Source organism: Aulonocara sp. 'chitande type north' Nkhata Bay, linkage group LG22 (genome assembly GCF_057382095.1).
Source record: "Aulonocara sp. 'chitande type north' Nkhata Bay isolate Kocher_YH1m ecotype deep benthic linkage group LG22, A_spYH_male_GT1.1, whole genome shotgun sequence".
NCBI lineage: Eukaryota > Metazoa > Chordata > Actinopteri > Cichliformes > Cichlidae > Aulonocara > Aulonocara sp. 'chitande type north' Nkhata Bay.
The window spans coordinates 29,992,753-30,007,276 of NC_141364.1; the positions used below are offsets into that span (position 1 = coordinate 29,992,753).

Sequence of the window (14,524 nt, forward strand, 5' to 3'; positions counted from 1 at the left end):
ACTTGTTTTTATTTTTACAGAGTATCTCTGCATACAAGATACCCTTTGCTTTAAATTTAAAGCAGATACATTAAAATATCTAAAGTTAATTTAAAGCAAATACAGAAATGCAACAAAAGTGGGGTACAAAACAACCTTGATGCAAACTTAAAACCACAGATAAAGAAAAGAACAGACTAGCCCACAAAAATAGCATATTTCCAAACCTTTTGCTAACAATCAAATAATCAAACTGCACAAAGCTTTAAATCCTTTCAAAGTTTCTTTTTTATTTCATCAGCAAATTATGTTAATTAAAGCTCATGCTAAGAAAAGTTTCCAACTGAGTTCAAGAAAATGGAGAAAACCTCCATTAATCTTATAATCAACCATACAAAGAAGATGGAAAAGCAATAGAGAATGCACTGATGCATGCTCAGGCATCCAGGTAAGTAAATCCCAAAAGGCTGAATCTGTTGATCTGGACGTAGCGTTTTCAATGGGAGAAACATTCTCCTTCAGTCACTTGGATGAGTGAGGAAACATTTCTCCCACTGAAAACGCTACGTCCAGATCAACAGATTCAACCTTTTGGAATCTAGAATGCAAATGATGGTTGATAAATAGCTATGTATGCAATGTGACCACTGGCTAAGTTAGGCCAATGCATAGCCAGTGGCCTCAAGGAACTTTATATTGCATGGTAAAGACCCTGCAATATAAAAGAAACCCCAAACAATCTAACGATCCCCTCTGAGCAAGCACTTGGCGACAGCGGGAAGGAAAAACTCCCTTTTAAGAGGAAGAAACCTTCGGAAGAACCAGGCTCAGGAAGGGGCAGCCATCTTCCACGACTGGTTGGGGCATAGATGGTACAAAACATGGACATAGCTTGTTCGTTGGAAACTTGAAGCCAATACAGAAGAACCTTAAGTGTACATTCAGTCTGAAGTCTACCAGATGGCAACAGCTAGCCTGATGCAAACCTATAGAAATCTATAGGAAAACAGCTTTCTTTCTTGATCCACTCCTCCTTAGCACATCTGGTTTTTGAAGACTGGAGTTGGACACCCCTGTTCTATATTGTCTATGGGGCTTGAGGGGAAAGAGTTGTAGTGGTGTATATACATGGGATGTCGAAAGATGGGAGTGGGGAAGAAATGCTCCGTTCCCCTTACTTACTGCAAACTGCCTTTCAGAAATGGGGATAGATGTAGTCAGAAAATGCAAAATACAAGGCAGCACCTTGGAGCCATGTTGTCCATCCCCCATGATCCTCCACGTCTCTGGGTTGAAACGTCTGCTCTTGTGGAGTTTCCATGTGAGATGAACTTTCTGTAGGGATGTCCTTGTTTTTCTCCTCCAGGTCTGTAGTTTCGCTTGTTTTAATCCTCTCTTCCTTTTCAGTTGACTCATTGGATTCAGGTGTGAGCTCAAAACTACTTTGATGGGGTTCACCTTTATCAAGCTCTTGCATTTCTTTTTGCAGAGCCTGTTCATTTTGTCTCATTTCCTTCTGACAATCAGCCAACTTTTTGGTAAGCTCCTGGACTTCCTGTTCCAGAGCGTTGTTTTGTTCCTTTATTCTGTTACTCTCTTCTTCAAAGGATTTGAGTTCTTGCAAAACAGATTTGAGCTCCTTAACTTCTTCCTGAATAGCAATGTTTTTTGCTTCAATTTCTTGTTTCAGGTCTTGGTTTTGATTGTTCAGAGACTCATTTTCCTGTTTTGATTCCTCATACAGTTCCTTAAAATCTTTGAAATTTTCCAGGCTTGCGTTTGCCTCATGGATGTCAGTTTGGAGAGCCTGGATTTGCTGTCTCATTTTAACTTCTTCATTTTGAAAAGTCTGTTTCAGGTCACACATGCTCTGTATTATAGCATCATTTTCTGACCTGAGTGCCTGGTTGTCCGTTTGGAGATCTTTAACTTTTTCCTGCAATGCCAGCTTCTCCATTTCATACTCTTCACGGTTACGGTGCATTCTTTCTTCCAGAGCCTGTTCATTTTGTCTCATTTCCTTCTGACAATCAGCCAACTTTTTGGTAAGCTCCTGGACTTCCTGTTCCAGAGCGTTGTTTTGTTCCTTTATTCTGTTACTCTCTTCTTCAAAGGATTTGAGTTCTTGCAAAACAGATTTGAGCTCCTTAACTTCTTCCTGAATAGCAATGTTTTTTGCTTCAATTTCTTGTTTCAGGTCTTGGTTTTGATTGTTCAGAGACTCATTTTCCTGTTTTGATTCCTCATACAGTTCCTTAAAATCTTTGAAATTTTCCAGGCTTGCGTTTGCCTCATGGATGTCAGTTTGGAGAGCCTGGATTTGCTGTCTCATTTTAACTTCTTCATTTTGAAAAGTCTGTTTCAGGTCACACATGCTCTGTATTATAGCATCATTTTCTGACCTGAGTGCCTGGTTGTCCGTTTGGAGATCTTTAACTTTTTCCTGCAATGCCAGCTTCTCCATTTCATACTCTTCGTGTTTACAAGGCATTTTTAAGTTGTTTTTAAGTTGCTCCAGAGCACTTTTCCATTCTTGATCATTTTGTTCATAAGCACTCTCCTTTGCTTGAACTTGTTGTCTCAAAGCTTGATTTTCACACTGCAAATTGGCAACACAATTGTTCAGCTCTGAATTCTCCAAGCAAAGCTTCTCATTTTGTAGTTGTAGTTCCCTTTTTTTCTTGTTTTTAGAAAACCCATATTCTTTGAGAAGCAGTTCAATGGTTTTTCGGAGGTTTTCGTTCTCATCTTTGAATTCCCTCACTTGCTGGCGAAGGTTTTCATTCTCTTCCATCACATCACCACTGGAAATGGAGGGGGACTCAGACATTTTTGTAATTTAACTAAAGTTAAAATCTACTGCTACTTACAACAGTGCTAACTGTGTTCCTTGTTCACTTCAAAAAAAGTGTCTCAAATTACAGTCAAGCGTATAAGCTGTTTGCCTCTTCAGTGAGGTTGTAACTGAATGGACACAGGGTTTGGGTTACTTATATAGATTTCAGATCAAAGGAATTCTAATAGAATGTGATGAGTCATGCTGATGTCATAAGAAACATGTGATGTCACAATGAACATGTCAGATGAAATGATGGAAAAAATAACAATAGCATTGCCTGGTAAATTGATTAATGATTCCATGATCTTTGAACCTGTAATGGACTTTATTAAAAAATGTAACAAGTGAATTAAATGTTTTTAGATAAATGTGTATTTTAATGAAAATTTGCTGAGCTCTTTTGTGCAGGATTGTTATGTGTGCATTGTGCCACATTTAAATCTGGCACAATGTAGACTTTACTTTAAAAATAAAGTAAAACAATTTATGATAAAGTTTAAAAAGTTCTTTATTGGCCTTTCACTGCTCTAATTTCTGAAAGGCAGAAATTAGAAATTTGTATCAGCAGTGTCATCCTCTGAATGCTTCATCACACTGTGAGTTATGTTTTTATCCTTCAAGACTGAGCTGATGGAGAACAGGTTTTTTTTAATGTATTTATTTTACTTAAATTCACCAAGTCATCATCATTACCTCAACTTGAGTTCATAGATGATCCAGTTTTAGTTTTTTTGTTATTAAATGTCCCCCTCTGTCCCTACACGTGAAACCCTGTTAAAAATCAAGATTGCTCTAAACGATCCAAGGACATATAAATGTCATCTGTGTGTGTAGCAATTTCTTAAATAAGCATATTAAATAATATTAAATTAATGCACAGTTGAAAGGATTCAAGTCTTTTCTACCTTTTTTTTTTTTTTAAATTCAGTCATATTGTACGGTGGCCCCTAGAGACAAAGTACGTACAAACTCCAAAACACTTACAAAATCCAAAACACATGCAAGCTCCAAAACACTTACAAAATAAAAAACACATGCAAAAGACAAAACACGTACAAAATACAAAAAACATGCAAAATCCAAAACACGTACAAAATACAAAACACGTGCAAACTCCAAAGCACTTACAAAATCCAAAACACGTGCAAACTCCAAAACACTTACAAAATAAAAAACACATGCAAAAGACAAAACACGTACAAAATACAAAACACGTGCAAACTCCAAAGCACTTACAAAATCCAAAACACGTGCAAACTCCAAAACACTTACAAAATAAAAAACACATGCAAAATCCAAAACACGTACAAAATACAAAACACGTGCAAACTCCAAAGCACTTACAAAATCCAAAACACGTGCAAACTCCAAAACATGTACAAAATCCAAAACACATGCAAACTCCAAAACACGTACAAAATACAAAACACATGCAAAATACAAAACACGTACAAAATACAAAACACGTACAAAATACAAAACACGTGCAAACTCCAAAGCACTTACAAAATCCAAAACACGTGCAAACTCCAAAACACTTACAAAATAAAAAACACATGCAAAATCCAAAACACGTACAAAATACAAAACACGTGCAAACTCCAAAGCACTTACAAAATCCAAAACACGTGCAAACTCCAAAGCATGTACAAAATCCAAAACACATGCAAACTCCAAAACACGTACAAAATACAAAACGCATGCAAAATACAAAACACGTGCAAAATACAAAACACATGCAAACTCCAAAACACTTACAAAATACAAAACACATGCAAAATACAAAACACGTACAAAATACAAAACACGTGCAAAATACAAAACACGTGCAAAATACAAAACACGTGCAAAATACAAAACACGTACAATATACAAAACACGTGCAAAATACAAAACACGTGCAAACTCCAAAACACTTACAAAATACAAAACACATGCAAAATACAAAACACGTACAAAATACAAAACACGTCCAAAATGCAAAACACGTACAAAATACAAAACACGTGCAAAATCCAAAACACGTACAAAATACAAAACACGTGCAAAATCCAAAACACGTACAAAATACAAAACACGTGCAAACTCCAAAACACATGCAAAATACAAAACACGTGCAAAATCCAAAACACGTGCAAACCCCAAAACACAACGGAAGTGCTCCAGGACGCTAGGGGCAGTGTTGAGCTTTTGTTACCTAGTAACTACACAAGCCAGGAAGTACCAATGACCGGATTTGGGGTCTGCAGCCTTAAAGGCCGCATTTTAAGGCCGATTATGTCACAGCGACACGACAAAGACTGTCTCAATTCAAAGGCTGCTCGAAATGCGGCCCTCAAATGCGTCCTTAATTTCCCTGAATTTTAGGGATGGGTCTGTGTAGCCTTCATGGCCCAACATATCCCAGACTATATAGCGCGGCGGTGGTTTGGATAATTTTGCCGAAAAAAAACGGCGGAAGCGGAGCGGACGAAGAGTAAACTTCCAGAAGTAAGTACTGAATATTATGTCACTTATTTATGCGCAAATGTTTTTATAATGAAGAACATTAAAACATTACTGTTGGCAACATGTCGGGAAAGTTATGTGACATTAGCGACGTTTGTACTAACTTGGTTTTAAAGCCTTCACTTCAAAATATTCGCCGTTCAATAGCTGACTTTAATCTTACAGAGAATGTGATGATTTTATGCGTAATTAAAGTCAGTCATGTCAGTCAGCTGACGGTTCACTCCTTAAGCTGAAAGAAAGATGCTTTAATCACAGGAGTCACACATGTGTCCACTGTACCATCTGGGAACTCTTCTTGTTTAGCACTCGTAATGACACAAACACTAAATCCTCCTTCTCTGGTGCTGTTTTGTAGCAGTGTGTACACCTGAGACTGTCACCTGTCTGTCTGTCCTGCACTCTCTCTCTGTTTCTTTCTCTCTGATTGTGGAATAAAAGTATGAACATGTATTTATAAGTCACACTTGTGTTTGAATCCTGCAGCTTATCACACATTTGATTTCTATGTGTGACACCTGCAAGTGTCCAGAGTGAGGACAGACTGAGGGACCCACTGCATTACATCATCTGTGAGGCTTTGCACCCCTGATGATCCACCAGGACAATCTCAGCAGTATGTGAGGAAGAGGAGGAGGAAGAGCCAGCAGCAGCTGACAGATGGAGAGAATAGACAGACTGTTCCCTGTTTGTGAAGGACTGCTAGAAAAGTTTAAAATAACTAATTATCTGTCCTGAATCAGTCTTATTAGGTAATGTTCAAATAATTTTATCATTCCAGTGTTTCCAGTGTGGGAGAAAGTACTCAGGGCCTTCAAGTTATGCACTATGAAAGGCAGCAACAAGTTTGATGTTCAGAAACCTAAAGTCTGTATCAGCAGCAGAATGGACCTAAAAATAAATGTTTGTTTCAGTTCTATGAAGCTTTGAGTATTTTGGATCAGTAGCACTGCTGTGTTTGTTGCATCATATTGCTGTAATTGTTTATATGCTTTATATATTCTGAGGTAAGTTGATCTATAGTGTTACATCATATTCTATAAGGATGTTATGTGTTTGTATACTTTCTGCCCAGTTTGACCCATTTAGCAGACGTCAGCCTGTTTAAAGCTCTGATATCTATTCTGTATGACTTAAAGCAGTTATGACATGGTCTGATTTTCTCACCCAATAAAGGAATATTTAATACATCAGTCTACTCTTCATTTTATCAGAAACATATATATACTATTATATATTGTACATATATTTATTAGTTTCAGATGTAGCCATTCTTGTATTTTGCTTGTTTACATTATCGTATTTTGCACAACTCTGTTGCTTGTGAAGCTCGCACACAAGAATTTCACTCACATGTGCTGTACCAATGTACCTGCACATGTGATGTGACAATAAAAGTGATTTGATTTGAAACAGCTCACAGCTTGTACATTTTCTTTTTACACATGTATGTAAGCATTTGAGCCAAATTTAGTAATGCCAACATACTGAAGGAACAACATTTGTCTCTTATATATGATACACCTATATATGCACTGTCAATATACATTTTGAACCAGCTGCAGATGTCAGAGTAACAACTGACTGACCCCCACATAAAGTGCGTTACAGTAGTCCACAGGGGAAGAAATAAAAGCATGGATCACGGTTTCAAAGTGCTGCCTAGAAAGAAACGATTTCACTCTTGCCAGTCGCCTTAAATGATAAAAATGGACTGGTCCAACTTAAAACCAAGGGCAACAACAGGTTTAAAATAAACCTCCAGGGGTTCCAAATGAAAAGAAGAGGACTCACAGGGGCCACTGGGTCCAAACACCAACAAATCTGTTTTCTTTTCATTCAAATTTAAAAAGTTTAGAGCCAACCAAGCTTTAATGTCATCTAGGCATGTCAAGAGAGGTTTTATTCAGATGCCATCCTTCGGCTTCAGTGGCAAATAAATTTGGCAGTCATTCCTATATACTTGTCTTTGAGTGAAGATTTAAGGTGGTAAGACATGTAAATAACTGCAACTTGAATCTGTACTAAAGCTCAGTATTTGACAAAGAGTTCATGTTCACTGCTGTAATACCTAATAATGACTAATATAATAACCATAATATTGGCCATATTATATTTACATTACCAAAGTGATATGACTTTAGTCTCATGAACAACATTAGCTAATTGTTATTTACTAGATAATCTTAAATGACTGTTCAGTACAGAAATGAAGCCCAAAAATCATGTTTTACTGTCCTGTGGTCTCAGCCTCAGATACTTATCAAATCACACAAAGCTCTTGTAGAAACAAATGAACAAAATATGTTCTCCTTCATTTCTGTCAAAAAAAGTTGTATGACACGTTTCCAGCTGTTAGTATCATAGTTGCTAGGCAACCTGGGAAGCGGAGACTAGAGCCCATGTGTTTGCAACAAACTTGCCGTTTATTTTACAAATCGAGCTCAACACTGCCCCTAGCGTCCTGGAGCACTTCCGTTGTGATTTGGAGTTTGCATGTGTTTTGAATTTTGTACGTGTTTTGGATTTTGCACGTGTTTTGGATTTTGTACGTGTTTTGTATTTTGCATGTGTTTTGTATTTTGTACGTGTTTTGGATTTTGTACGTGTTTTGTATTTTGCATGTGTTTTGAATTTTGTACGTGTTTTGGATTTTGCACGTGTTTTGGATTTTGCACGTGTTTTGGAGTTTGTACGTGTTTTGAATTTTGTACGTGTTTTGGATTTTGCACGTGTTTTGGATTTTGCACGTGTTTTGGATTTTGTATGTGTTTTGGAGTTTGCATGTGTTTTGAATTTTGTACGTGTTTTGGATTTTGCACGTGTTTTGGATTTTGTATGTGTTTTGGAGCTTGTACGTGTCTTGGATTTTGTACGTGTTTTGGATTTTGCATGTGTTTTGGAGTTTGCATGTGTTTTGGATTTTGTATGTGTTGAGGAGTTTGTGCGTGCTATTTGGAATTTGTAAGTGTTTTGGAGTTTATACATGCTTTGTCTCTAGGGGCCACCGTAATATTGTATGATTCTTTTATTTTCTGTAATTCTCTATTATTTTTTTTGCCTGAAGAACATATTGAGGAGCCAGGATTTTGTGATGCATTTGAGCTTTTTCCTGCTGAAAGTCGCTTTGCAGCTCACACATGCTTTGATTTTCCTGTCTGAAAAATATTTGCAGACCAGTGCTTTACTGAAAAGACATCTGGTTATAAGCTCATGTTTTACCAACTAATGTTTTATATGACAGACCTAAAACTCACACTTTTGCTCTGATAAACAGTTCGGCTACATTCTCACATCATATCGTTTATTTGCTGGGTGTGACAACTAAGTACCCCTTCAAAGGACGTTTTGGTAACAGCAGCTAACGGTGTCAAAAACAGCAGCACTTACTGAGAGAAATCCTGAAGAACTCAGCTCAGTATCATTGTCATCAGACAGAAGTAAGCTTCTTTAACAAAGTAACAGAAACACACCGGCCATCTGCAGTCATTATGGGGTACAGAGGGTTAAGTCTGACATCACCATCTTCAAATTCCTCAAATATGAGCGATCCCTCTCATGTACTCATTTTTAATCTTGTTCATTCTGCTTACTTTATATGAATATGGTAGCATTTTCAATTCCTCCACTTCCGCCTCGACTTCCTGTCTTTCTGTTAGTGGCACCATGTCCAAACCATGGATGACAGCAGCTCTGACTATCACTTTCTAAGTCTTCCCTTTTATGTCTTGCTGCTCATTCATCATGCTTACACCTGTCACAAGTCACCACTAATACTTGTCTTCATCCTGTCTGCATCCTCTTTTTTACGTCTCTTCTGGACTGTCCATTGCTTAGGATGGTTGACCCCAGATATTTAAACGCATCTACCTTTGCTACCTTTGTTCTTTGCAACTTTACTGTTACACCTGCTCTCTCTAATTCACACTCGTGTATTCTGACCTTCGTTCCTCTTGTCTCCAGTGTATACCATCACGTCTCCAGGCTCTTTTACACCTGCTCCTTATTCTTCTACAGATCACAATGTCATCTGCAAATATCAGGTATACCATGGCCTTGTGCGACTCGAACCAAAATGAGTACATTTAATCCAAAGCAAATAACCCCAGGCAAACAGATAAGTGTGGGTGAGGAGCTGGCTAAGATGGGACAATGACTTTTAGCCATTTTTCCCTGTGAAGGAAAAAAGATTTCAAACTTGCATGTATATCTTCTCGCCAATAGTATTAGATACAAATAAGGCTTTCATGAAAACACTGAATAAAAATGATACATATTTGCTAAATTAGGATAAAATAGAAGGCACAGAGTGATACTAAATGGAGAGCCATTTGTAAACCGTAAGAGTCTCTTCTAAGGGAACAAAGAGCAAAAACAGCCAAACAGCAGCTACATTAAAGTATTTAAAGTTAATTTAAATGAAATAAAGAAATGCAACTAAAGTGGGGTACAAAAAACTTAAAACCACAGATACAGATAAGAACACACTGTCTCACTAAAGTAGCATATTCTCCAAACCTTTGTTAAAATCAAATAAGCAAACAGTACAAAGCTTTAAACTGTTTCACAATTTCTTTTTATTTTATCATGAAATTATGTTAAAGCTCATGCTAAGAAAAGTTTCCAACTGAGTTCAAGAAAATGGAGAAAACCTCCATTAATCTTATAATCAACCATACAAAGAAGATGGAAAAGCAATAGAGAATGCACTGATGCATGCTCAGGCATCCAGGTAAGTAAATCCCAAAAGGCTGAATCTGTTGATCTGGACGTAGCGTTTTCAATGGGAGAAACATTCTCCTTCAGTCACTTGGATGAGTGAGGAAACATTTCTCCCACTGAAAACGCTACGTCCAGATCAACAGATTCAACCTTTTGGAATCTAGAATGCAAATGATGGTTGATAAATAGCTATGTATGCAATGTGACCACTGGCTAAGTTAGGCCAATGCATAGCCAGTGGCCTCAAGGAACTTTATATTGCATGGTAAAGACCCTGCAATATAAAAGAAACCCCAAACAATCTAACGATCCCCTCTGAGCAAGCACTTGGCGACAGCGGGAAGGAAAAACTCCCTTTTAAGAGGAAGAAACCTTCGGAAGAACCAGGCTCAGGAAGGGGCAGCCATCTTCCACGACTGGTTGGGGCATAGATGGTACAAAACATGGACATAGCTTGTTCGTTGGAAACTTGAAGCCAATACAGAAGAACCTTAAGTGTACATTCAGTCTGAAGTCTACCAGATGGCAACAGCTAGCCTGATGCAAACCTATAGAAATCTATAGGAAAACAGCTTTCTTTCTTGATCCACTCCTCCTTAGCACATCTGGTTTTTGAAGACTGGAGTTGGACACCCCTGTTCTATATTGTCTATGGGGCTTGAGGGGAAAGAGTTGTAGTGGTGTATATACATGGGATGTCGAAAGATGGGAGTGGGGAAGAAATGCTCCGTTCCCCTTACTTACTGCAAACTGCCTTTCAGAAATGGGGATAGATGTAGTCAGAAAATGCTAAATACAAGGCAGCACCTTGGAGCCATGTTGTCCATCCCCCATGATCCTCCACGTCTCTAGGTTGAAACGTCTGCTCTTGTGGAGTTTCCATGTGAGATGAACTTTCTGTAGGGATGTCCTTGTTTTTCTCCTCCAGGTCTGTAGTTTCGCTTGTTTTAATCCTCTCTTCCTTTTCAGTTGACTCATTGGATTCAGGTGTGAGCTCAAAACTACTTTGATGGGGTTCACCTTTATCAAGCTCTTGCATTTCTTTTTGCAGAGGCTGTTCATTTTGTCTCATTTCCTTCTGACAATCAGCCAACTTTTTGGTAAGCTCCTGGACTTCCTGTTCCAGAGCGTTGTTTTGTTCCTTTATTCTGTTACTCTCTTCTTCAAAGGATTTGAGTTCTTGCAAAACAGATTTGAGCTCCTTAACTTCTTCCTGAATAGCAATGTTTTTTGCTTCAATTTCTTGTTTCAGGTCTTGGTTTTGATTGTTCAGAGACTCATTTTCCTGTTTTGATTCCTCATACAGTTCCTTAAAATCTTTGAAATTTTCCAGGCTTGCGTTTGCCTCATGGATGTCAGTTTGGAGAGCCTGGATTTGCTGTCTCATTTTAACTTCTTCATTTTGAAAAGTCTGTTTCAGGTCACACATGCTCTGTATTATAGCATCATTTTCTGACCTGAGTGCCTGGTTGTCCGTTTGGAGATCTTTAACTTTTTCCTGCAATGCCAGCTTCTCCATTTCATACTCTTCACGGTTACGGTGCATTCTTTCTTCCAGAGCCTGTTCATTTTGTCTCATTTTATCTTTTTCATTTTGAAAAGTCTGTTTCAGGTCACACATGCTCTGTATTATAGCATCATTGTCTAATCTGTATGCCTGGTTGTCCCATTGGAGATCTTCAACTTTTTCCTGCAATGCCAGCTTCTCCATTTCATACTCTTCGTGTTTACAAGGCATTTTTAAGTTGTTTTTAAGTTGCTCCAGAGCACTTTTCCATTCTTGATCATTTTGTTCATAAGCACTCTCCTTTGCTTGAACTTGTTGTCTGAAAGCTTGATTTTCACAGTGCAAATAGGCAACACAATAGTTCAGCTCTGAATTCTCCAAGCAAAGCTTCTCATTTTGTAGTTGTAGTTCCCTTTTGTTCTTGTTTTTAGAAAACCCATATTCTTTGAGAAGCAGTTCAATGGTTTTTCGGAGGTTTTTGTTCTCATATTTGAATTCCCTCACTTGCTGGCGAAGGTTTACATTCTCTTCCATCACATCACTGGAAATGGAGGGGGACTCAGACATTTTTGTAATTTAACTAAAGTTAAAATCTACTACTACTTACAACAGTGCTAACTGTGTTCCTTGTTCACTTCAAAAAAGTGTCTCAAATTACAGTCAAGCGTATAAGCTGTTTGCCTCTTCAGTGAGGTTGTAACTGAATGGACACAGGGTTTGGGTTACTTATATAGATTTCAGATCAAAGGAATTCTAATAGAATGTGATGAGTCATGCTGATGTCATAAGAAACATGTGATGTCACAATGAACATGTCAGATGAAATGATGGAAAAAATAACAATAGTATTGTCTGGTAAATTGATTAATGATTCCATGATCTTTGAACCTGCAATGGACTTTATTAAAAAATGTAACAAGTGAATAAAATGTTTTTAGATAAATGTGTATTTTAATGAAAATTTGCTGAGCTCTTTTGTGCAGGATTGTTATGTGTGCATTGTGCCACATTTAAATCTGGCACAATGTAGACTTTACTTTAAAAATAAAGTAAAACAATTTATGATAAAGTTTAAAAAGTTCTTTATTGGCCTTTCACTGCTCTAATTTCTGAAAGACAGAAATTAGAAATTTGTATCAGCAGTGTCATCCTCTGAATGCTTCATCACACTGTGAGTTATGTTTTTATCCTTCAAGACTGAGCTGATGGAGAACAGGTTTTTTTTAATGTATTTATTTTACTTAAATTCACCAAGTCATCATCATTACCTCAACTTGAGTTCATAGATGATCCAGTTTTAGTTTTTTTGTTATTAAATGTCCCCCTCTGTCCCTACACGTAAAACCCTGTTAAAAATCAAGATTGCTCTAAACGATCCAAGGACATATAAATGTCATCTGTGTGTGTAGCAATTTCTTAAATAAGCATATTAAATAATATTAAATTAATGCACAGTTGAAAGGATTCAGGTCTTTTCTACCTTTTTTTTTTTTTTTTAATTCAGTCATATTGTATGATTCTTTCATTTTCTGTAATTCTCTATCATTTTTTTTGCCTGAAGAACATATTGAGGAGCCAGGATTTTGTGATGCATTTGAGCTTTTTCCTGCTGAAAGTCGCTTTGCAGCTCACACATGCTTTGATTTTCCTGTCTGAAAAATATTTGCAGACCAGTGCTTTACTGAAAAGACATCTGGTTATAAGCTCATGTTTTACCAACTAATGTTTTATATGACAGACCTAAAACTCACACTTTTGCTCTGATAAACAGTTCGGCTACATTCTCACATCATATCGTTTATTTGCTGGGTGTGACAACTAAGTACCCCTTCAAAGGACGTTTTGGTAACAGCAGCTAACGGTGTCAAAAACAGCAGCACTTACTGAGAGAAATCCTGAAGAACTCAGCTCAGTATCATTGTCATCAGACAGAAGTAAGCTTCTTTAACAAAGTAACAGAAACACACCGGCCATCTGCAGTCATTATGGGGTACAGAGGGTTAAGTCTGACATCACCATCTTCAAATTCCTCAAATATGAGCGATCCCTCTCATGTACTCATTTTTAATCTTGTTCATTCTGCTTACTTTATATGAATATGGTAGCATTTTCAATTCCTCCACTTCCGCCTCGACTTCCTGTCTTTCTGTTAGTGGCACCATGTCCAAACCATGGATGACAGCAGCTCTGACTATCACTTTCTAAGTCTTCCCTTTTATGTCTTGCTGCTCATTCATCATGCTTACACCTGTCACAAGTCACCACTAATACTTGTCTTCATCCTGTCTGCATCCTCTTTTTTACGTCTCTTCTGGACTGTCCATTGCTTAGGATGGTTGACCCCAGATATTTAAACGCATCTACCTTTGCTACCTTTGTTCTTTGCAACTTTACTGTTACACCTGCTCTCTCTAATTCACACTCGTGTATTCTGACCTTCGTTCCTCTTGTCTCCAGTGTATACCATCACGTCTCCAGGCTCTTTTACACCTGCTCCTTATTCTTCTACAGATCACAATGTCATCTGCAAATATCAGGTATACCATGGCCTTGTGCGACTCGAACCAAAATGAGTACATTTAATCCAAAGCAAATAACCCCAGGCAAACAGATAAGTGTGGGTGAGGAGCTGGCTAAGATGGGACAATGACTTTTAGCCATTTTTCCCTGTGAAGGAAAAAAGATTTCAAACTTGCATGTATATCTTCTCGCCAATAGTATTAGATACAAATAAGGCTTTCATGAAAACACTGAATAAAAATGATACATATTTGCTAAATTAGGATAAAATAGAAGGCACAGAGTGATACTAAATGGAGAGCCATTTGTAAACCGTAAGAGTCTCTTCTAAGGGAACAAAGAGCAAAAACAGCCAAACAGCAGCTACATTAAAGTATTTAAAGTTAATTTAAATGAAATAAAGAAATGCAACTAAAGTGGGGTACAAAAAACTTAAAACCACAGATACA

The 14,524-nt window shown here is 37.5% G+C and overlaps 2 protein-coding genes across 2 annotated transcripts; both read right to left on the bottom strand.

The window, feature by feature from the left end:
* Positions 1–279: 279 nt before the first annotated feature.
* LOC147304430 (uncharacterized) lies at positions 280–3,094 on the bottom strand. The gene has a single exon (XM_086280832.1). The coding sequence runs from the start codon at positions 2,807–2,809 to the stop codon at positions 1,175–1,177; it is 1,635 nt and encodes a 544-aa protein (XP_086136958.1). The 5' UTR covers positions 2,810–3,094; the 3' UTR covers positions 280–1,174.
* A 6,775-nt stretch (positions 3,095–9,869) lies between these two features.
* LOC147304431 (uncharacterized) lies at positions 9,870–14,503 on the bottom strand. Its single transcript, XM_086280221.1, has one exon. The coding sequence runs from the start codon at positions 12,120–12,122 to the stop codon at positions 10,806–10,808; it is 1,317 nt and encodes a 438-aa protein (XP_086136347.1). The 5' UTR covers positions 12,123–14,503; the 3' UTR covers positions 9,870–10,805.
* Positions 14,504–14,524: the final 21 nt, after the last annotated feature.

Excerpts from the sequence above, each read along its gene's own strand:
- LOC147304430 (XM_086280832.1), bottom strand. The coding sequence starts at position 2,809 with ATGTCTGAGTCCCCCTCCATTTCCAGTGGTGATGTGATGGAAGAGAAT.
- LOC147304431 (XM_086280221.1), bottom strand. The coding sequence starts at position 12,122 with ATGTCTGAGTCCCCCTCCATTTCCAGTGATGTGATGGAAGAGAATGTA.